The sequence below is a fragment of the Uranotaenia lowii genome, chromosome 3 (genome assembly GCF_029784155.1).
Source record: "Uranotaenia lowii strain MFRU-FL chromosome 3, ASM2978415v1, whole genome shotgun sequence".
Lineage (NCBI taxonomy): Eukaryota > Metazoa > Arthropoda > Insecta > Diptera > Culicidae > Uranotaenia > Uranotaenia lowii.
The window spans coordinates 88715032-88737815 of NC_073693.1; the positions used below are offsets into that span (position 1 = coordinate 88715032).

A 22784-nucleotide genomic window follows, 5' to 3' on the forward strand; every position below is an offset into this window, starting at 1 on the left:
AGATTGTTTTTCTTCATACAAACTTTAAAGTTCCCAAAAAGTAGAAACAGAAACCAAAACAGTACTTTAAAGCTTTTTTGAGTATTGGCTGAACTTGATAAAGAATGAAGTTTTATGGACCTCGAAAAAACATTTTGAACAGCAAAAAAGTTCCACAGAACTTTTGTACAGCTATATATGAACTCTTAGTTCGTTCCTTAAGTGATATTCGAATTTTTGGTTGCTTGGGAAGTGTTGCACTTTTTTCGAATACACTCCTTAGATAAAAACAATCGGTAAATTTATTTAGAAATTTGAAAAAAACTGTACTTTATTTACTGTACTGTGAATTTTTGAAAATTAAAATAAAATATGAAAAATAAAAAGACAAGTTTTTTACCATTCAAGAAGGATTTTTTTCAATAAACACGTCTTTTCATTTTATAAACTTATTTACAGAACTGAACTGACAATCTAAGGGAGAAGCAATTTGATACTTATGTTCAAATGATTGATTTGGTAGATTTTACCGTCCTGAACGCGAATTTTTTGTCCAATTTGCACTATCACAAACATTGTTATTTTGGTGATATGGAATTTTAAAATATGTCAGTTTTAAGTAAAATCAATCATCGATAACCGATTTCCTATCAAACCCACATTTATGAAAAAAAAAAAACATTCTGATTTTGTTTACTATACTTCATTCAATTGAGGAATAATATTTTGATGATGATGATGCATGATCTAAAAAGTACAATATAACAGTTTTTAAAAATTTGGAAAAATATCATAAGCTATTTGAAAAATATCTAAAATTCAATTTGGCTTAAAACCTCTTTCAAAATTCGTGAAAATTTTGTGTCTTTGGATAATTTATCAAAACTTTTTTGAATGTGATGTTGGGTATGGAATAAGGAAACAAATTTAATTGAGGCTGAAATTAGTTTCTTTAAGAATATTTCATATCAGCATAGCATTTGTAATGACATTAACGATTTTTTTCAATTAAAATATTTAGTTATAATGTCGAGGATATTAGATTTTAGATTTGTTTTGCTAATCTTGTGGACCATCGTGAGAGGAAAACACTTGTAACATGGGTCCAACTTTCCGATGTAAAATCAGTATTCGATGAATTAATTTTGCAGTTAAAAAGGGTCGTTTCATACTATACTTGTTTAGTTACGCTTCTTAGTAGAAAACCCATTCTAAAGACTTGGAAGGGTTATTGTACAATGTCAAGGTTAGAGTTTTAATACAAAAGGTTTATTGAATTGAAAATAGAAATTTACAATTAGAAATTAGTTTCAATTCGTGAACGTCATATACAGAGTGTCGTAAAATGATATGTCTCAAGCCTAGGGTGATTTAAGATAAAATTCCGCCGGAGGCGAGCTTAATTTCTGACTTGCTTGTGTTGGCTGGTTGCAAATCGTTTGATTTTTGGTTTAATTCTGTATTTTTGTATGTTTAGCTCTAAAAAATTCATGTTCCTTGTCCAGTCTCACAACAAGATAGCACCACAGTAGGCTACATTTTACTGCTGGCTGCTGTCAATTAGCAGAGAAGGAAAAGGAGGAAAGAAAAGATCAAATAAAAAGCGAAAAGGAAGCTGACTTCCGGAAAATTCGCTCTCTTCTGTAGCAAGCGTCCGTGTGTGAAATCATAGTTTCCGTTTAGTGTCTGTGACCTTCTAAGGAATTTACCCGATAGCGCCGGTTGGCTTTCTCACATGTCTGCCCGCAGATCCTTAGTGGACTCGCGTCTTATCGTAAAGGATCAGCATCAACAACGTTCTCGGGGTCTGAGGACCTTTAAATATAAAGAAGAACTTCCCTACTTGGTCTGTCCGGATACGGGGCACTCTCGTGGGCAGATCGATTAAAATTTTCTGGGGAAAAAAATTTCTGAGAAGGTGGTTTTCTGGTGACTGAAATTCTGGGGAGTTTTCATTCTGGGCAAAGGTTTACGATGAAATGGAGTACAACCGTCGAAATGAAGTGAAATTTGGTATTCGAGTTTTTTCCCGGGTCAGAGCTGGTTTGTATAATAGTTTCAAGAAAATCCCTTTTAAGGAAGAGGGGCCCTCATTCAAAATGAACTTAAAATGGGACACAACTCGAACAATTCTGAGGCGATTTTCAGAAAATTTGTTGACGAGAACGAAGAAGTTAAGGACGTTTATATGAAGTTAAACATTTATAACGATTTATTAAGTTTAAAGTAAAACGAAGTTTATCGAGTCAGCTAGTATGATATAATATCAGGTGCAAAACGTTAGTTGATATTTTTTAATAGAAATTTCTAGTAAAAAATATTGAGTAAAGTTTTGCACTACAATCTTGCTTTATAGTTTCAATCAACAACTTTTTTGTGCAGTTATGTTCTCTTACCTCCGTTATAGTTTTCAGCTCACCGAAGTTGTGCACAAAAAATTCCAACTGACAAAATGCATTGAACCAGTGCATACCGATCATAAATTTGTACAGAAATTTCCACAAAAATTGTTTTTCGCTACCAGCTCCAACACTTTCTGGCCAAACACCTAGAGACTTCGATGTCACCCGTAGCCAGTAAATACTTTCTCTGTTGCGATACACATCTTGAGGAGTGGTCTGATAGCTAACAGTTTCCATTTCCAATACAAACTTTGAATAGTTTGGAAATAATCAAAACCGCAGGTTTTATTTCGTTTGTATAATCCCAAGTTCATTGCAAAATCCATTTGAAGACCAATTGCTTCGATTTAATTCCGTCTTTCTTCAGTTCCTTGCTGCTGATTGCTAAATTTTCGAATTCATCAGCCCAACAGCAGGTGCTAATCGACGAAGTATGGCAATCAGACAATCGAGCACGGGTTTTTCATTAGCTGTGATTATCGTGCTCCAATTATCTTTGCTATGGTTGGTTCCATTTCGGATTTGCATGATGTCCCAAGCCAACACCTGAGTCATCGGATCAAAAATGGGTGGACTCAAGAATGTTAGGTCGATTCATTATTTGCTGCATGAAATAAATGCAGAACAAGAAAACACTTTTTACAAAAACATCAAATAATAACTTTCAAAGTCAGAATTTCATTAAGCCAACCAGCCAAAATTAGATTAATGCATGGTGGTTGCATACGTCAAGGCGATATTGGTAAATGTTTAGGTTACGTACCAATCATATGGCCAAAAAGAGCATATTCAAAAAGCTTCTACAGCTACGAAAAATTTCAGTATTCAAGTTGATTTTTTGCTGAAGAACTTTATCTTAATGTTTAGAACCTTCATAATTAATTTGCATTTTATACACAATTTTGTATAATTAATGTACATGAAATCTGAATATATGTTCATATATTTTTCAAAGAAATGTATCATCCTTAGAAAACAAAGGTGATGCTTGGTGTTTGATAGAGGAAATATTTTCCTCCTCTTTCTGATTTTGAAACGCATTTACTAAAATAATCCTGCATGATTGGATAATCAAATAACCGGCTCCCAAAGGCATTATGCGCCGTTTAATTTTTGATCAAGTATTAGCCATTTCAAACACGACCCGAAAGTCGAACGCTAAGTGGACACAGTTTTCTTTCTCGAGCAATAAATGCTAGCAAATATGGCGTGTTTGCCTCATCATTTAGCACCTGTCGCGTTCTGTCAACTGGCACTATCAATGGCAATAAACTTTGATCGCTTTATAGGCAAATGTTACTCTGGGTCCTTCGAAGATAATTTGATATTCAAATTTTGCTTCACTCTTAAAATTTTTCATTTGGAAAACCTTTGACTGGAAATCGCTTTTTCCATAAGACGAGGAGACTTTCTCTGTATTGTATTAATTACAAGATGAGAGTTCAAAAACCAATCTTAAATTAAAAAAAATGACATTTTTACTGATTTTTACAGTTTATTTCCAGGCTGACTCTAAAATCTCTAGACGTTTTGATTAGTCACAGTAAACTCAAATTCGATGACATTACAATATTTTCAACTGTTGAGTGTCTGTTAAACGAATATTTGTCAATTTTCACCTATACGTCATCGTTGGCAAGCCTATCCAATTCTAAAAAAAGTGTGAAATTTAGTTCGCCTCTCTTTCAACTTGTCTATTACTGGTATCTTCATATTACACATCGTCGCGACGCGCGCCAAGTCTTGCGCGGCTCGGAAGGTGACGTCTTGATGTTTACATCATCAATACCAAATCAACTAGTGGGATATTCAGGTTGTATTCCATATACAATGAAAAGCTGCTGTCTTATACTGTTTGAGACTACTGTTTCTTTCATGTCAACGGGTAAGAATGCAGCGCTTGACAACAAGACGTCTTTAGGTAAAATATCTCACATGGTCTATGAGCACATGCCTTGTGTACTTAGGTACTAAGTGAGAAAAATAAATTTTTGTTTCCAGGTGCATTTACTCTTTTGTAAATCACTCCTCGGAAAAACATATAAGGTATCTTTTTCTAAGGATAATGAAATGAAGTTCTATATATGTACAAATGTAGATTGAACAAAATGAATTAAATCAAATACCTTTCTACTAAGGACATTGATAAAAAGCTCCATTATGATTCTAAAGAATCGTAGAGAGGAAACTCTGTCGGGGCGAAATAGACAACGTTATTTCCAAAATAATTTGACAAATTGAGAATAATTAAATACTAGCGAAATTTGTTATTTTTTAGAAATTATACTCTTTTCATGCAATTCATCTTACCTTCGTATCCTCTAGAAAATGGATTAACTTAAACCGCTAACAACCATGCAATCAGTGCTTAAACAGTGGTTTCAAGAAAGGTCTTTCAAGCCCCCTGGGGCCGTTGAATTTAGAGGCGTTGAAATGAAAAATGAATGTCCGACTGCAGTCGACTGGTGAGATTATTATGAAAGAAATATTTTCTAAAGTAAGATAGGAGAGAGTGGGGTAATTTGGGCCACTCTTTTTCTTTGCTCCATTACTTTTTTTTTATTCTTGGTGGTTTTTCTTCACCAACGTTAAGATTTTCATAGCTGAGCCACTTCTATACCATCAATTCTCAAAGCCCTGTGCTATTTTTTTAACGTATCTAAGATAAGCTTGTCAGATTTCTCGGTTTTATCCGGGTTTGCGATGTCTTACCGAAGATGACCCAAAATTGGCACTGGCATAGGTCTGGAACCACATTTACGGAAAAAGTGCCAGAGCATCGTCGGAAGCATTCGCAACTGAAGGAATGTACTGAGGTCGTAGGAAGCAAGTTCGAGCCAATCTGGAATTTTTTTCGTTTTATGTTGTTGCCATGGTTCCATACAATGTTGTTTGTGATTCATGTAGTTCGATTCGATAAATTAAAGGGTGATACGGTCAAAATTTGATCAATATCAACTTGACGTATTTCTTTCAATTTTGCATTTAAAAAACCTGAACACCCCTCATTTTGAAGGTGTGTGTGTGTAGAATGTTGCTCCTATTTTGATTTTGGGATTCACTCTTCAGTTGTCAAAATGCCAAGGAATGTTGTCAAATGCGTCCAAGGAAGAAGAGCAGCGTATCAAAGTTTGCTCGCTCTTCGCGAAAATCCGAGCTACTCGCACGCAAAGCTGGCAAAATCGCTAAAAGTTGCCAAATCAATCGTTACAAATGTTATTTAAGTGTTTGGGGAAGGTTTGTCGACAGCCAGGAAGTCTGGATCGGGGGGGAATCGAAAACCAGAAGACGCTCAGACGACAAAGAGAGTTGCCGGTAGTTTTAAGAAGAGAAGAAGAGAAGAGAAGAAAGAGTTTTTGAATAAACGTCTGCTGCCTTTCTGAAGAAACACGGTTGTTCCGTACTGTTTTGGCCGGATTAGGCATCGCGCCATTACGGTTAAAAGGCCATGGAGTGGTACGCCGCCAACAACGTGCAAGTGGTTCCCAAGGACAAGAACCCTCCCAACACGCCAGAGCTCCGCCCAATTGAGAAATACTGGGCTATTGTCAAGCGGAACCTAAAGAAGACCAAAAAAACTGCTAAGGACGAGCAGCAGTTCAAGGCAAACTGGCTTTCTGCGGCGAAAATGGTGGACAAGGTGGCTGTACAAAATCTGATGGCAGGGGTTAAGCGTAACGCCCGGCAATTAGGATTTGGAAAAGCGGAAGCCTAACTGAATATTTTTCCTGAATTTTATACTAATTAAACTTGAAAAAAGAAATTTAATTGGATTTTTTAAATAAACGATTTCACCGATTAACACGCGTTTTCCCTTGACCAAATTTTGACCGTATCACCCTTTATAATAAAAAAGATGGAGGTAGGAAAAAGGTCGGCCATGATTCCCCACTCTCCCATACTTAAAAACTTTCCGCCGGTATAACATTACAAGGAAAACCTCGATAAACATTTGACATCTCAAATCTCGCATATGATTTATAAAACAAGCACATGAATAAACTGTCGGGTTCCGAGGCACAACATTATTTGAAGAATCCCCTTATTTGATCGATTAATTCTGTCGTAATTCTTATGTGCACTTCCATTCCAGCCACTTGTTTCAAAATCAAAGTATGTATGGAAGAGTGGGGAATCATGGGCCACTTTTTTCCTATGCTCCATAACTTCTTTGTTATAAAAAATAAAATGAAAAAAATAAATGGTATGTTTTTTACACTTTTAACGTTTCATAAGGCAATTTTTTTTATAATTTTTAATAAGTTATTGTTGGCATTCGACGCTCCTCCTGAGGCATTCGCCGATCAAAGCAACACACGCAGTGCAACGTTAACAGTTTTTCGTGTATATAAACAAGCGGGTTACGCAAAATAAAGTCATTCCAGTTTCTACCCTCAAGTAGTCAAGGTCTCTCTTTTCCACTACCCAAAGTGCTTCCGACAACAGTTATTTTCCCCAAGTTCTGACTGAAAAAAGCAATATTTTTTTGATCTTGGAAAATGGTGGGGAATCGTGGGCCACCAAATCCAAATTTACCAAATAATATGCAAAGTTTATGAGTTGACCCAAAACTGTAATTTCATAATTTAATTCGTTATTTTGAAGTAATTTCAGATGATGAAATTAAAAGGAGAGTTGTGTATGATCGATAAATTTCTAAAACCTGACTCGCGAACGTTTCGGCCAAATTCCTAATATGGAATGAACATAATATTTTTCATAACTCTTCATTTGGCCTAAGAAAACTTTAAAGATAGAAAAACGTATTTTAAGTTTTGAATGTATGTATGTATGTATGTATGTATGTATGAGAACCCACCAGTGGCTGATAGGTCTTTCGACCCGAGTCGGTACGGGAAGTCTCGATCGCATGTTCAAATATTGTCCATGCTTAACTCACAAACAATATTTGCAGTGCAATCAAGGGGTCCGTTACCACTGGTTTGGGATAGGTTTGACTCACCAAACTCTCTTCCAACTGTTAGAAACAAATTTAGAACTATGAAAAGGAACCATAGTATCCTTCTCATGATTCCATATTTGCCGAGATACTCCGGCTGGCTTGAACCCACAATCCATTGTATATCAGTCTTTCGTTCGCTTGATGACCTATCCAACCCCCCCACGAATCCCCTTTAATAGAGTTAAGCTATTTTACATTTCCTAGTTAATAAATCATACAGTTATTTCGAGAAAAATTAATGATACAATCTTACCATTTCTGTTGCATTTGGTTTACACTCATTTGTAAATCGTCATTTACCGAGACCTTCATCAGCTAGCAAAGACTCTTTGGATATACCATGCTTATTCGGCCGGACGTTGCACTTCGAAATCTAACCTCAAATTTCTTCACTTAATCAAAACCGCTTATCCGCTTAACTTCCATTGACTGGACAATTAAAGTAATTTCATCGTCCATTAAATTTGACCCTCGTGCAGTCATAGTTGATACTTGGCTCTAGTAACTCCATCTTTATGCACTATTTTAGGTGGCTACTTCCGCTGGAAACATCCGGTCACCGATTGATATCACTTTTATCGTCTTCTTTATACTTTGTAACATTAAAAAAATACTAAAATTATCAAATTTTGAATTCCGTGAAAAAAAAAAACACGTCCACTGTCAATCTGTCATCGCCTACTTCCACGTATTTTAAGTTTTGAATGTGTATAAAAATTAAAAAATATAGGTGGCCCAAGATACCCCACAAAATGTTGCCCACGATTCCCCACAAGCTATGATTTGCAAATTGGTTGCGTTTGTGTTTCATTAAAAATTCTTTTTTAGGTACATCGGATGGTTGCTACTTTTTGTATCGCATATTATCCATCCGATGCCTTACTTTTTTGCCAAATGCATCGTGGTGAATTGTGTTGTAATTTTTTTTTTTTTTAATATGCGAAACAAAAAGTAGCAACCATCCGATGTACCTAAAAAAGTAGCACGCATCGATAGAATTGGCTTAGCAATAGAACAGCACATGTGAGCGCTGCTTGGGTGATTTTTTGCCCGGTCGGACACAATCTCATGTGTTCGACCCGTCCGTGTTTCAATGTGGGTAGGAATGCGATGGGTTTCTTCATCGCTTCCTATCAACATTGAAACGGCGCGCGGCAAAGAATCACGCAAGTAGTTCAAAAGCTGTTCACAAAACAAAAGCCCTGCTCACATTTTCACCAACTATTAAATTTCTTCTACCCAAAGCGCTCTAGCTTTGATCTTTCCACCTATAATACCTTCATGTTCTTTCTAAATATTCTACCTTGAATTTTCACAACTCGCCGAAATGCCAAAAATTAAAATAAGAATATATCCCGGCGGCGATTAAAATGAGATAACAGAATCACGTTTGCAATTTTCGGCATCTGGTGGTAGGGTAAAAATAACAACAACAGTTATGCAATTCGTAATTTGAAAAAACTATATCTTTTGAAGAAATAATTTAACAGTGCTAATCTTCCAAGTTCAAAATGGCGACCAGTAGGTGTTTACATTTTTCAAATCAAAAACAAAATGCTACCCTACCACCATCTGTCTCAGGAAATGCTTTACACATGAAACCTGATAATGTTTCCGACATTCTTCAGTTGAGAGTAGGTTGCAATAGAAAAAAAACTCTCCTGCGCTTCCCACGAAATGCGGGAGATCAACTTACGTCTTTTCATGAAATAATTAACAAGTATATCAGGATTTCGAAATTTCGTAGGCACCAGAAATTCTCGGATTGGTACATTCAGTTCAGTAATAATGAATAAGAAATATCATGAAACGAACTCATCAATTGTAGAAGTAGGAATTCAATGATGTCAACTGCTGGAGACGGATGAAATCAACGAAGAATTTGCCGAGCACACACAAAAAAAACATGCAATGATTTACCACTATGCTTAATCCACTAATTCAATAAAAAATAACAATTTCTCATTACCAAACTGCTTAAATTTCAAAACTTTATTTTCAAGCGAAAGTAATACACTTGTTTTTTGCTTCAAAGTCAAACCATTTTTAATTTCTATTCGGAATCGATTTCAATATCATATTATCATCTATAAGAAGTAAAATTACAAACTAAGTAGGTACTTGAGTTCAAATTTTCACCCTGGTATTAAGTGACGGCTCATACGTAGAGCTCGGATTCTGCTGAAGACGCACGCAGGTCACATCTTTAAGCGTGATGATGATAAACTAAGATTGCCAAAATTGTTTCAGAACGTATCCAGAGCGGAAAAATCCAGGCAATTTTATACAAAAACATGGCGAAATCCGGGCATTTGATTTCAAAATTGACAACCAAAAATCTCGGCAATATACGAACAAATTGGGCCAAAAACAAGAAATCAAGAATCAAGAAAAAAAAAATTTCCATCAAAGCTCATCGACAGATTTCAAATCGTATTTAAACATTCCAAAAACACTGTCATGATTATTTTTATAAAACTTGTTCAAAATATTTCGTTTGAAACCGGGACGGGCCGGACAGTTCCTAAATTTTGTATTAAATATCCGGGCAAACCCGGATAAAACCGGGCAATCTGGCAACCTTATGATAAACCTTGTTTTAAGATTTCTGTGCTCAAAATAGCTCATTTCCACTGAAGAAAGGGTCATATTCAATAGGTTTCATCATCAACAAGCGTATGGAACGTATGGTATTGGTGGTCCACATTTCTTCTTCCCTCTTGATCCTGACGTCTCTGCGTTCTCTGCAGCACAGTAGGTCCTACCAATTTATGTTTTTAATTATATTAGGCGGTATCCATAAATTACGTAACGCAAAAATGCACTTTTTTGACCCCCTCCCCCCCGTATGTCACAAATTGTAACGCTTCGACGTACCCCCCTCTGAAAATTACGTAACGCTGATAATATTACCCCCCCCCCCCCCCGTATCTTATCATGTTTTTGAAAACAGATTTTTGAAGGTAACATAAAAATTTTAACAAAATTTTTCAACGTTCTTCTAAACGGAAGTGATATCTATCCAAATCGTTCCTTAGTTTTCATTTTCGATAACTCTCTAATAAATTGATTGTCTCATTACGAGCTGCTCTATGCTTGTTAACTGATGATCTATGTACCTTGATTACTTTGTTTTGTTCAAGGAGCATGCGTAATATATTCCACTTGGTATTATTCGTTGGAAGAATCAAAATTGCTTTTTTAAATGAATTGAGAAAAATTAGTGAAATTTCCGTCTTAAAGTTGAATTGAGTTAACGGGGGTAAATGTACATAAAAATCGGTTTTCCAACGGTTATTTCACAGATATTCAATACCGTCTATCTCAGAATCTTCAAAGAGGAAAGGTTAAAAATCATGTTGAAGCTTACAAATTTTAAGCGGATTTTAGTAGGATTATCATTCAGCAAACATGGCATGTCATCAAAAAAGCTGCGATTAAACTGAAATTTTTAAGGAAAAAATCGTTACGTAACGATGAGCATACCTCCCCCCCTCCCCTATGTCACAATTCGTAACGCTCGAGCTTACTCCCTCCCCCCCCTAGGAGCGTTACGTAATTTATGGATGCCCCCTTAATATTTTTATGTTAACATGATCAAAACCATGAACAAAGACAAGAAAAATAATATTGAACAAGTTTTTATTATTCACCGGTATTCAGACTTAAGTTCAGCCAAATCACTACCGTTCACCAATAATGTACTTGAATTTAAGGTTTAGCTCATTGGGTCAATTCTGGAATTTTCAAAGCTGCATCCCGTTTTTTTTAAAAATTCTTAAATCATACTTGCATCCCGTTTTTTTTTAAATTCTTAAATCATACTTCTGGAGCTTCTATATATTTGAATCAAAACTCAGTTTGTTTAATTCCTTAATCGTTAAATATCGAGGCTCCATTATGCATTCCGGAATTCGTATAATGATTCAATCGAAAAGCGTATCTGCTGATGTAAACGCTAAACCACAGGCTAAACATTAGGTTTATCTTTCGAAAACTCTACGAAAATAGCATCGAATGGAAGCGCGAGAATTTTCGAACTAGTGATAAGCTAGATCAAACCAGTCATGACTAGTGTAAGATTAGAAATATTTTCACCTCAAAATATCTGCTGCAGCAGATAAAAAAAGAAGGCCTTTCTGGGCCATATTTAACCTTATCCAACTTCAATACGCCACCAAGATTGGACAACCCTACCAAAGTTGATTACACCAAGCAAACGGCCAATGAATCATACATATCGAAGAGAGACCACCTTAAGAGTTCCAACCAGAGTCTCGTCGATGATTGGTGGACTAGTCTTCACGAATCACAGCCGCGATGGTGTGGTAAAGTGGGCGCACACACCCCACCTTTACACGATGACGTGATTGGATGTTGGAAAGATCGCGATGTGATTGCTCGAAGTTTGTTTTGGGTCGGCTGGTTGGAGGCGTTTCGTGATTGGTGACGTACGTTGCTGATCACGCTGGCTGCCCGATGCGCGAGCCGCCACACCAAATCAGCTGTGATTTGTTTGAGAGTGGTGTTGTGGTGGATTGGGAGAGTCCTCTTGATTGAGCGCGGCGAGTGATTGATTGGTGATAATAAGTCTATAAAAGTGATGCAGCATCTTCGACGGATTATCAGTATAGGCATAAATTCGCAGCCGCTCGGTAGCAGAGCTCCAGTGGCTCATCAATCCATTCAGCCCATCGTTGATCGGTGGGAGTTTTGAAGGAAAGTGGTGTTGTTGTTATTGTTGGTTGGGACAGAGAGAGGGAGAAAGGGAAAGCTGGACGAACGTTTACCATGATCAGTGCCTGTAATCAGATGACCAAGGGTCAGAGCTCTAGTGATCAATAGTTGAAGCTTCTTGGTGCGTGGGAGTTGATTGCAATCGGTTGGCTTATTTTTAAATCAAAAGAACTTGTTGAAAATGTGCACAAAATTGTAAGTTGAAACTGAAAGTTCTAAGTGAAATGGAAAAAGTTTGTAATGCATTATGGTTTGTGTTTTGCAGTGTCGTTATTGGATCGGTTCTGGCGAATATTGTGGTTTTGAGTTGTGCAGTAAACCACACTTGTACAATGAGTCCGGAAGGATTTTGTGTGTACCAAGGAATACGGATCAACAGTGTTGAAGAAGCCAACGGGGTGGATTTGCTAGCGCCTACTTATGACTTGACTAGGATCAAGTTTCGTGAATCAAGTATGGTAGCTCTTCCGGTCGGAATTTATTCGACATTTCCAATGCTTCAGGAGTTGCGGGTTTGGTGGCAAGGTTTGCACGATATCTATATTCCATCGACGCTGTTGCACCTCGACGCAGAAAGGAATCGCATCAGTACTATCAGTTTCGACACAAATACGGTGCCCTTGTTGAAGAAGCTTGAGCTGGGTCACAATCGTATGAAGGCGGTGGAAAATGTGTCCTTTTTCGAGAACCTAGAAATATTAGATCTGTCCCACAATGATTTGCGAACGATTGATCTATCGCTGTTTCAACGCATGAAACATCTCAGAACGCTGGATCTCTCCGTCAACAACATGGGAATAGTGAAGAACTCGATGCAACATAAGCTAGAATCCCTAACAGTATTATATTTGAATGACAATCGTCTATCGTACCTGGACCTTAATGTTTTAAGGCAGTTTCCAAATCTGGAAACTTTGCACATTTTTAACAACGGTCTCATGTACATGGAATTTGAAAATCTCCGCAGCATGTTTCCCAGGATCAACATGCTCCACATCTACGGCAACGATTGGAACTGTGAAAATCTCGCTGAAATGATCCTCTACTTTAAGAAAATCAACATTCAAGAGTACAAACTCTTCAACTCTCTCAAGTGCAAGGAGAGAGTAATCGACGGCATTTGCTGCACGGAGGGAAAAGCTCTCAGCATCCTCAAAAAATCAAATCTCTACTTTTCCAGTTACGTAAACGAGTTGAATCTTAATTCCCAACACATCATGCAGGAAATGAAACAATCGAAACGGGAAATCCAGAAGCTCATAGAATACGAAAATAAAACTCAAGCATCGCTGCAAGCCTTTAGCGCAGATATGAATGCGATCCGTAGTCGTATAGAGAACATTACGACTTTAGCCGCTGAAAATTCAACCAACAACACCAAACAGAAAAAGCACGAAAAAATCGACAAACTGGTGCAGGAAATCTACAAAATCAAGCAGGACCACCAGAGCCTAACTCAGGAGAATCAATCTTTCAAAATGCAAATCGAGAGCTACGAGAAGATGAAGTTCGACATGGATTCCATCCGGGAACGATCCGAGGAAATGAAAACTTTCATCCAGGAGCTGAGGGAAGAAAACACTCACCTCAAGGAGGAGTTGCATCATCTGCTGGAACAGTTCAACGAGCTGAGGGGAGGAAAACGTAACGTCGGCGTATGACAAATGCTTCACTGTCACCAATAGACTTGGGGGCAAATTTTTCTGGGACTGAAATTTGGCTTAAGGTTGAGTTATAAACTCTTATATAGGTATAGGTTATTCCTGGAGGAGTTTGCATCGGTACTGATAGGAAATTGTACGGATCATCGGAATTCAATTGGAGCCAGAAGAGTGAAGTTTTCGTTAGGGTGTATATGATTGAAACATTTTTTTGAAATTCAAACCACCTCGGGTAACTACAAGTTTGATGATTTATTTTAGTGAAAAATTATTTACTGAGCTTCCACAGTTTGTTCGGTAAGAATAAGCGGATGTTCGAAAAAAGTATTCAGCTATTAGGCGGAAATTACCTGCTGTTCGGTAGAAATTACCGAGCATTCGGTTAAAATTACCGAACTCTCGGTAATTAAAAACGCCAAAGTGATAATCTTTCCTCGGTTTGTTCGGTAAATATTGCGATTTTTCGGCAATAACTACAGAGCGCCAGTCACCTTTGGAGGTTGTTCAGTGAAACTTTTTTGTCGCGAAAACAATTGCTACTTTGCATAATGATAGTGACTCGTTCACAGAAGAAACTACCAAACAGATTACTGTGTACACGGATTATTATCAAAAGTTTCGCATAAAAAATGCATAATTTGGTTCGAGGAATGTCTGTTTTCTACTCTACTGAAATTCAAATATATGAAGCTTATTGAAAATTTACTGAATAAATCTTTACTTTGCAGAAAAACAAAAAACTCAAATTGAGTCAATATAATGGTTGATGCTTGCGTTTAGAAACGTTATTTCGTTTTCACCACCACTTTTCTTTGGTTCTTTTGGATTGATTTTTTTTTCGGGTGATTCATGTAAGACGAAACAAAAACTGCTATATTTTACGTTTCGGCCCACTGAACTTCAGCCATCTTCAGAAAAAAAAACATGTTTTGCCGCGAGTTTCCCTAACGGTCGTCTGTTAATATTAAGAGACGACCGTTAGGCAAACACGTGGCAATACTAGTTTTTTCTGAAGCTAAAGTTCAGTAGGCCGAAACATAAAAAAACAGCAGTTTAATGTAGTTTTACATAAATCACCGAAAAACATCAATCAAAGAAAACCATGCATAAACGCTTTTTTGGAAGCCTTAAATACCATTCATAAACTGCTGATGTGTTTTGATAAAAATGTTTAAAGTGATTGTTTCTAGTTTTTCACTGAATAAATCTTGGGCTTAGCCCAAATTCCAAATATTGCCCGGGGGTTACAAACTGTTAAAATGCCCGGATTGTGCAAGGTTGTGCAGGATTGTGCAAAATTTCGGATTCGCCCGGCCGAGATGCGGGAAAATTTTTTGCAAATTTAAGAAAAAAACATTGTTTATTAAATGGTACACACATTTTCCACAATTTTTTTTTTGTTTTATTCCATACGCAACTTAAAATCAAAAACTACCTAATGGGCATGTGGTGTAGCCCAGTTGGCAAGTTGCCTCCTAAGCCGATGTTTGCGAGTTCGAGCCTAAGAGTGATCATCTATTTAACACAGTTGTACTGGAAAGGTTTTTCAATAACTATCCGCCAACGTTGATAGAAAGTCGCGAATGCCTTAAGATGGTAAAACGACTATAATCGAAACAAAAAAAAAATCATACCTACTTAAATGTCATTTAGAAAATCTAAATATTAATTTTGATTAAAAAGGAAACTTTTCAGACCCAAGCCTTTTTGAAATTCAAAAAAGTTTAAAATATGGCTGACACACTCTAATCTACATCCAGTTTAACAATCACATTTTTAACCAATTTGGTTCGTATCTTTTTTATCCAAGCAGAACACCATTTATTTGAAAAGTTATGGGGAATCGTACATTTAAACACAAAGAGCTTTTTTAATGAAGTCGTTGAATTTTTCCTTATGTGAGCGTGTGTCACGAAAAGAATCAGCTGAAATGCTGAGTTCTTTTATTTTTCTTTTGGTTCTTATAAATTAAGCTTGCCAGATTGTTCGGTTTTATCCTGGATCTTTGGATATTCAATTCAAAATTTGCTGAAAGTCCGGTCCAGCCCGGTTGCCCAAATTTCATCGTAAAAGTCCGGGCCTGATTTATTCAGCTTATTTGCCAAATCGAACAAAAAAAAAAAAAAAAAACAAATTGTGTTGTAATGATTTTTTAATTTTTTCGTCCCACGAATTTTTTTCAGTAAGTTTTAGAAAAATAATCAGGAAAAATTTTATGGAAGCCAAAAATACAATTTAAAATCTGCTGATAAGTTTTGATGAAATAAACATTTTTTTCAATTTTTTTTTCTTCATTTTTGTTGAGTAATTCCTGAGTTTTGACCAAATTTGCTCGGATATTGCCCGGATTTTCGGTCGTGAAATTTGAAATCAAATGCCCGGATTTTGCCAGGTTTTTAGATAAAATAACCCGGATTTTTTCGGTCCAGATATGTGCTGAAATTTTTTTGGCAACCTTATTATAAACAAGCTGAAAAGGAGTCTCTTCAGCCTTATCATAAAATCACACTGAAAGCAAGTTCATTTGTAACACAAAAGGTACGTAGAAGTTCCGAATGGTACTTTATAGAATTTACGGCCTTCATAAGATTATTTTTCAGTAAATTCTACAGTGTTGCCGGAAAAGCTTTCTAAATGTTTTAAGTGAATCTTTGCGTACTATGGCCTAAGACCAAGTTAAAAACGATTATTACTATTTTTGATTTGATCAGAAAAAAAAATTAACGCACGAAGTTGGTATTTGGCTTATACGGCTCAAATAACTTCAGAGATATCGATTTTTCAAATTATCAAAAAGACACCGTGGTGTTCTCAAGGCTAAACTGTCAACTCTCAAAACTAAGTCTTCTAAATTCAGTATTTCGGATGAATATTTCAAAATTTTCGGTTCTAAAAATAGTTCTCTTGCTTCAGTATTCAAAATCAACGTCTCAAAAATCAGAATTAAAAAATCAATATTCAGAGTTTTATGTTCAGTACTAAATTAGTTCTTAAAATCGGAATTTCCGAATTCACAACAAATAACAGTAAATCTGAGATGGTAGCTCAGAATCCTTAATTCTGAGATTTTTAGATTCAGGACTGAATTTATTTTCAACGTCTAAATTTTACAAATTACAACCAATATTTTAAGTCAAAGAAAACAACTCAGAATCCAAAATTCTTTTCAAAATAATTTTCGTAGAATTTCCACTGGTTTTCCCATAAACTCACAATACTCCACTGGAATTGGTCCAATCACCCTTCATCACACATCATCGCCACCCAAGCAGCAGTGAACTTTGGACTTTGATAGTCACCCGCCCCCCGCCCTACACATTCCGATCCGATTGATGTGCAACCTAACTATACGAGATGGCTCCGAAATGGGGAATATAGTATATTGATAAGAAATTCCAAGATGCATCCGCTTCACGGGAAGCACTCTGCTACGTAGAGCGTAGGCAGACCATCGTTAGTTTGGGTAGAGAACTTAGGAAATTCTGTAGCTTGTAAGTTGAAATCGTAGGGATACTCGAACTGAAAATTTGCTGGACAATTAGCCTTAATGTGGACAGAGTCGATCTCTGTCTTTTTTTTAATGTAACTCAAACTAGGTTAAGTTAGAACAAGTTTTTCTCGTCTGGGACGATTAAAAAAAAATAGATATTCTGGAATATCTTCAAGACACTGAAAATTTTATAAAAGCAATGCAACGCCTGGAAAAATGTCTAACAAAATATTGTATCTGAATGTTCAAAGCAAAAAAAAAACACAAAATTACTCATACCCTCAAGGATGTTCCAATGCATGCTTTCGAATAAGTGAAACAAAACTTTTGAACATTCCTCCCCCTAGAAGCTAGATGAAATTCCAAAGATAGTTTTGATCCACTATATTCCTGTGCTACGCGTGTTCCGAATATTTGTAAACAGTGGGTTATATTTATAACACAAGACACGATCTATGCCAACAAAATCCTAAAGTGAAAGCTCTTTTTCATCTGTCCGAAACCACTACCCAAGTACCTATACCTATATCACAATACTTCACTAATGTTTGAAAACAATTCGCAACACGTGAATTGGGCGTGCTGTGGCAGCTGATAAGTTCACTGGTGAGGTCCTGCAAACTTGGAACTGAAATCTAGAGCTTCGCTTCTCAGAATAAAACAAATTTGAAGAGATTCAACTTATCTGATTCCGGATTCTGTCGATTTCCCAAAAAGGTTGTTCCAATTACAGTCACCGATCCGATTCCATCCGACATCAGTCAAATATTTACGTTGTCCATGGGCTTACGACACGTCACATGAAATGGTAGAGTGTGTTTTATAAATTTACGCATCTTATCACTTAGTGGATAATTTTTTTTCTATCAGCTATTTATGGCACATATTATCACTTATTTTTATTGTACTTTGAACAGGCATCATGATGATTTGGTGCATGACAAACGGCGTATAATGTGTCTGAGAAGAGTTTTCTCTTGTATTGTGTTTCATGTACTCCTTTGCTAGGCTCAGATGATTTCGTTTTTTTATTTTTTACTTTTCTGTGTATTGAACTCATATTGGTTGAATCGATTACTCGGTTATTCGATTTCTTTTTCAAACGTTTTTTGGTAAGTAGATATCTATTTTTTTAAAACAGAATCCAGAAATAATTCTTTGAACTCAGCAGGTGTTTTTCCTATATTCATGATAGTTCCGTCTATCCTTTTAAAAGAATTTAAGGCCAATCCTCCAATAATAGACACTTGATACCACACATGACTTGAAAGATTTTTGTCCGGAATTCTACTTTACCTACTTTGAAATTCTTAGCATCAGAAATCCTTCAAACCAAGCTAAGATCGAAAATAAAAAACGTTTTATGCTGGAACTGGCAGGCACATACCAAAACTTAGGGTTGGCAAATATCAGAAAAAAATATTTGTAATTTAAATTAGATTTATATTTTTATGTGAATCTTATATAATCTCCACTTGTGCGTGCACTTTTAACACCTGACTCGTTGTAGATGTAAACGAAATAAAAATGTTATGTACTCAAAATGTAGAGGAGAATGGGGATACTTGATCCCCTTTTATTGTTTTCATCATATCTTTTTGGGAAAATTTAGCAAATCGCCGTTTTTTGCATTTTCTGACTGCGTGTAATTTCAAGTTTATGTGCTCCAAATTTTAGAACAATACATGAACTCGTAGATTAACTAGAAGCATTTTCGTGAAACTAAAAAAATGATGTTATTTTTCAAGTCACAGGAGACTTGATCCTTTACTAAAAAAGACTTGAACCTTAATTCAGAGTGCCCTAACCCTAGGTGAAAATTAAGTAAAATCCGAATATAAAAGGTCCGTTGACTATTTTTTGCCATATTAGTTCTCATTCCAAAGTTTGTAAGTATCAGACAAAGATAATTCGAAAAGTTAACTATTCAAAATTCATTGCATACTTTAAGGCGCAATTTTCTGGTTTTCAGAGAAATACAGTTTTTTAGTCCTTTTTAACAGATAATTAATGGATAAACATAAGTTATTGGACAGATATAAGTAATTTCATGATAGCCAATGATCACAATCCATTTAGAAGAAAAATATATCTTTTTGGACTCTAGGGATCAATTATACCCAAAACATACATTTTGGAAAACTATTTCTCAAAAAATGAGAGTTTACTATTGTCTGAAAACATGGCTCTGCGTAGTTTATATTATACTCTAACGATTGGCATATTGGAATAAATATTTTTATCGTAATTTATTCGTGTGAGAAACATTCAGAAGTGATAAAAAAAAGATCTTCAAATCACATTTTGTTAAATTTTTCAAACAAAGTGCAATAACTCGAAAAATAAAATTTTTGAAATTGGTTGAGATAAAAGCATTGTCGTTTTATTCTGTTTGACACATTTTTCTAGAACATTTGATATTTGTAAGACATTCCTGTTTCGAGATATGGCGAAGGAATCAAGTATCCCCAGGGATCAAGTATCCTCATTCTCCCCTATGTCTTTTATTGCACTTTAAAGGAAAAATAACAAAAAAATTATTCCATTGTGATTTTGATGAAATCTCGAACTTTTCGGCGAATACCACTCATCAAGAATAGTTTGGATTTTGGCGACGTTCTGGAGTGTGGAGGCGAAGGATGAACCACGAGTTAGCGCGACTCTACGGCGAATCCAGTATCCAGAAGGTGGTGAAGGCTGGCCGGTTACGCTGGGCAGGTCATGTTACGAGATTGGCGGACAGTTATTGAAAAACTTATCCGGTACAACTGTGTTCGATGTTTACTTGTGGGCTCGGTAGGCAACTGACTTGCCGACTGAGCTATATCACAAGCCCGCTCCATACAAACGTTTTTTTTTAAAGAATACAACGAAAGCGATGACTTGATTTAACAAAATAAAAATCAACAGAATGGACGATGGAATCGAAAAGTTATTCATTTTCTCCAAGAAAACCCCGTAAGATCTGTCGAAAGTTGGGTGAAATTTTAGCTGCATCTTACTTGTACTAGTGCAAAACCATCACCCAAATTCGGTAGCGCTTCCATCGCCCATTGCACGAAAGTGCCAACCTTGTCTAGAAAGCCTGAAGCCAAGGAAGCTCCACCATCTGTGGTTTGTCAACTCTCTGGAGCCACCTTTGGAATGAAGCTGTTCATTTCAGATCCAACAAAATGCACCTCGTACTCCACGATTTTATGATCACGTGCAACAACCAACGTCGTAACAAGAAAGTTTTGCTATGGAAACGCTTGCAGGGTTTGAACTTTTAATGTTTTGCCTTTCTTTCAGAAAGGTATAGTTATCGGTCGATTTGGGAGATCATTAATTATGGGTCTTAGATATACCTTTATAGGTACCTATCGAATCAGCTCGACGAGTTCAGACAATGTCAGTGTATTTGTGTGTGTTGGTGTGATTTTTTGTAAACTTTGTCCACACGTTTTTGCGAAACTGGAAAGTACAATAAAAATGATTTTTGTCTTAAAAAATTTGATTTTTTTCCCTCTTCAATGTATAAAAGAAAGAAAAAAAAAACAAAATAGTTTGAAAAATAAATTTTCATAGTAATTATCATCAAATCATCACTCCAAAAAACGTGTCAATTGGCCTTGCTAGCCACAACCAGCAATCACTAAAATCAAGATTATCGTATATATGACGTCAAATTATACGTGACGTCATAGATACGCGCTTGCTATCTAAAAGTATGGACCTGTCGATGTGTGGAAGGGAGAACAGACAGGCTTCATTCCCATTCAGGTTTGATGTCATCGTGACAGAAACCGTGTAGGAGGAAGACAACAGTTCAAATTTTTCCAGCTAATGGTTGTATTTTTTCATTTTAATGGTTTCAACTAGCAATAATCGCACCTCGGTAGAACCTCATTGGTTACGATATCGCCACTGCGCAAAGCTATCATTTTAATGGTTCAGTTTGAAACCGAACCATTTCAAAAATTTCGGAACCGAAGCTCCGAATTATTATTTAACATAAAAATGGTTTTCACCAAGGGGTAAGACCCCGAAATTTATGATGTCGTTGATGAGTACGTCATGCCCACACTGCATGGTACGAAAGCGATAATAACTTCGCCCAACATTATATTCAGGCACAGATTGCTCTGAGAAGGGGAAAACAACACGGGTACGCGGACGATGTATGCACATCCTCTCATCTTCTCACGTGCCGTTCGTGCTTACGAAGCTTTTTCTTAAGCAGCAACGACAGGAGAGTATTTCGCCCGTGGAAGCAAATTAAATCTAATAAGACAAAAGCTACTGAATCCTCTCGAGCTTTAAGCTCTTGAGCTTGTTTTTTTGTTCCCTTTTCTCTTCCTCTCTTCAGATCTAACGTTGCGTTGTTGTTGTTGGGGTTGGTGTCTTGCAAAAACGATGACGGCTTGGAGGTCAATCTGAACTTTCACTTGCTGAAGCCAATGGAAGATGACAACCAAACAGTAGCGCCACCAAGCCCTCCATAGTACAGTTTGAAGCATTTGGGATTTTTTTGGAACATGCATATAAAGCTAAAAAGCTAATAATCATTATTGACAAAGTTGAAGAAACAGAAAAAAAAATTGACTAAATAGACCAATTTGACGAAATTGACAAATTTGACATAGTTGATTGATTTGACAAAATTCACTTGATTGAAAAAATCATAAAATTGATAAAATTTATAAAATTGACAAAATCGAGAAAATTGGCAGAATTGATCAAATTGACGATGAAAAACTGGATTAAAATTCACTGAATTGACAATATTGATAAAACTGACAAAATTAACAAAATTGATAAAATTGACAAAATTGACAAAATCGACGAAATTGACAAAATTGACAAAATTGACAAAATTGACAAAATTGACAAAATTGACAAAATTGACAAAATTGACAAAATTGACAAAATTGACAAAATTGACAAAATTGACAAAATTGACAAAATTGACAAAATTGACAAAATTGAAAAAATTGACAAAATTGACAAAAGAGATGACAAAATTCACTAAATTGACAAAATTGACAAGATCGATAAAACTGACAAAATTGAGAAAATTTGAAAAAAATGACTAAATTAACGATAACAAAATCGAAAAAATTCACTAAATTGACAAGATTGATAAAACTGACAAAAACGACAAAATTGACAAAATTGATTAAATTGACCAAATTGACCAAATTGACGAAATATACAAACTTGGCTTAATTCATTGATTTGACAAAATTAACTTAGTTGAAAAAATCATAAAAATTGATAATATTTATAAATTTGAAAAAATCGAGAAAATTGCCAGAATTGACAAAATTGACGATGACAAAATCGACAAAATTCACTGAATTGACAAAATTGACAAGATTGATAAAACTGACAAAATTGAAAAAAATTACTAAATTAACGATGACAAAATCGACAAAATTCACTTAATTGACAAAATTGACAAGATTGATAAAACTGACAAAAATCGACAAAATTGACAAAATTGACCAAATGGACCAAAATGACCAAATTGTCAAAATTCACAAAATTGACAAAATTCACTATATTTACAA

General features: G+C 35.9%; 2 protein-coding genes and 1 pseudogene across 3 annotated transcripts in view; 1 reads left to right on the forward strand and 2 right to left on the reverse strand.

Moving 5' to 3' along the window:
- LOC129750679 (odorant receptor 63a-like) overlaps positions 1 to 22784 on the reverse strand; it is a 43342-nt gene that overhangs the window by 11226 nt on the left and 9332 nt on the right. Inside the window, exon 1 of one of the 2 annotated variants that reach the window (XM_055745679.1) lies at positions 2376 to 2866. The exons of the other annotated variant lie outside the window; for it this stretch is intronic. Coding sequence (XP_055601654.1) covers positions 2376 to 2618 — 243 coding nt within the window. The 5' untranslated portion in view covers positions 2619 to 2866. Of the gene's footprint in view, positions 1 to 2375; positions 2867 to 22784 lie in introns of those variants that run through there. 2 annotated transcript variants of the gene reach the window in all.
- Positions 11960 to 17690, forward strand: LOC129750678 (leucine-rich repeats and immunoglobulin-like domains protein 3). The gene is made up of 2 exons (XM_055745678.1): positions 11960 to 12276; positions 12347 to 17690. Exons 1-2 carry the CDS (start codon positions 12263 to 12265, stop codon positions 13740 to 13742), a joined length of 1410 nt encoding a protein of 469 aa, XP_055601653.1. The 5' UTR covers positions 11960 to 12262; the 3' UTR covers positions 13743 to 17690.
- Positions 21026 to 21150, reverse strand: LOC129758875 (U4 spliceosomal RNA; annotated as a pseudogene).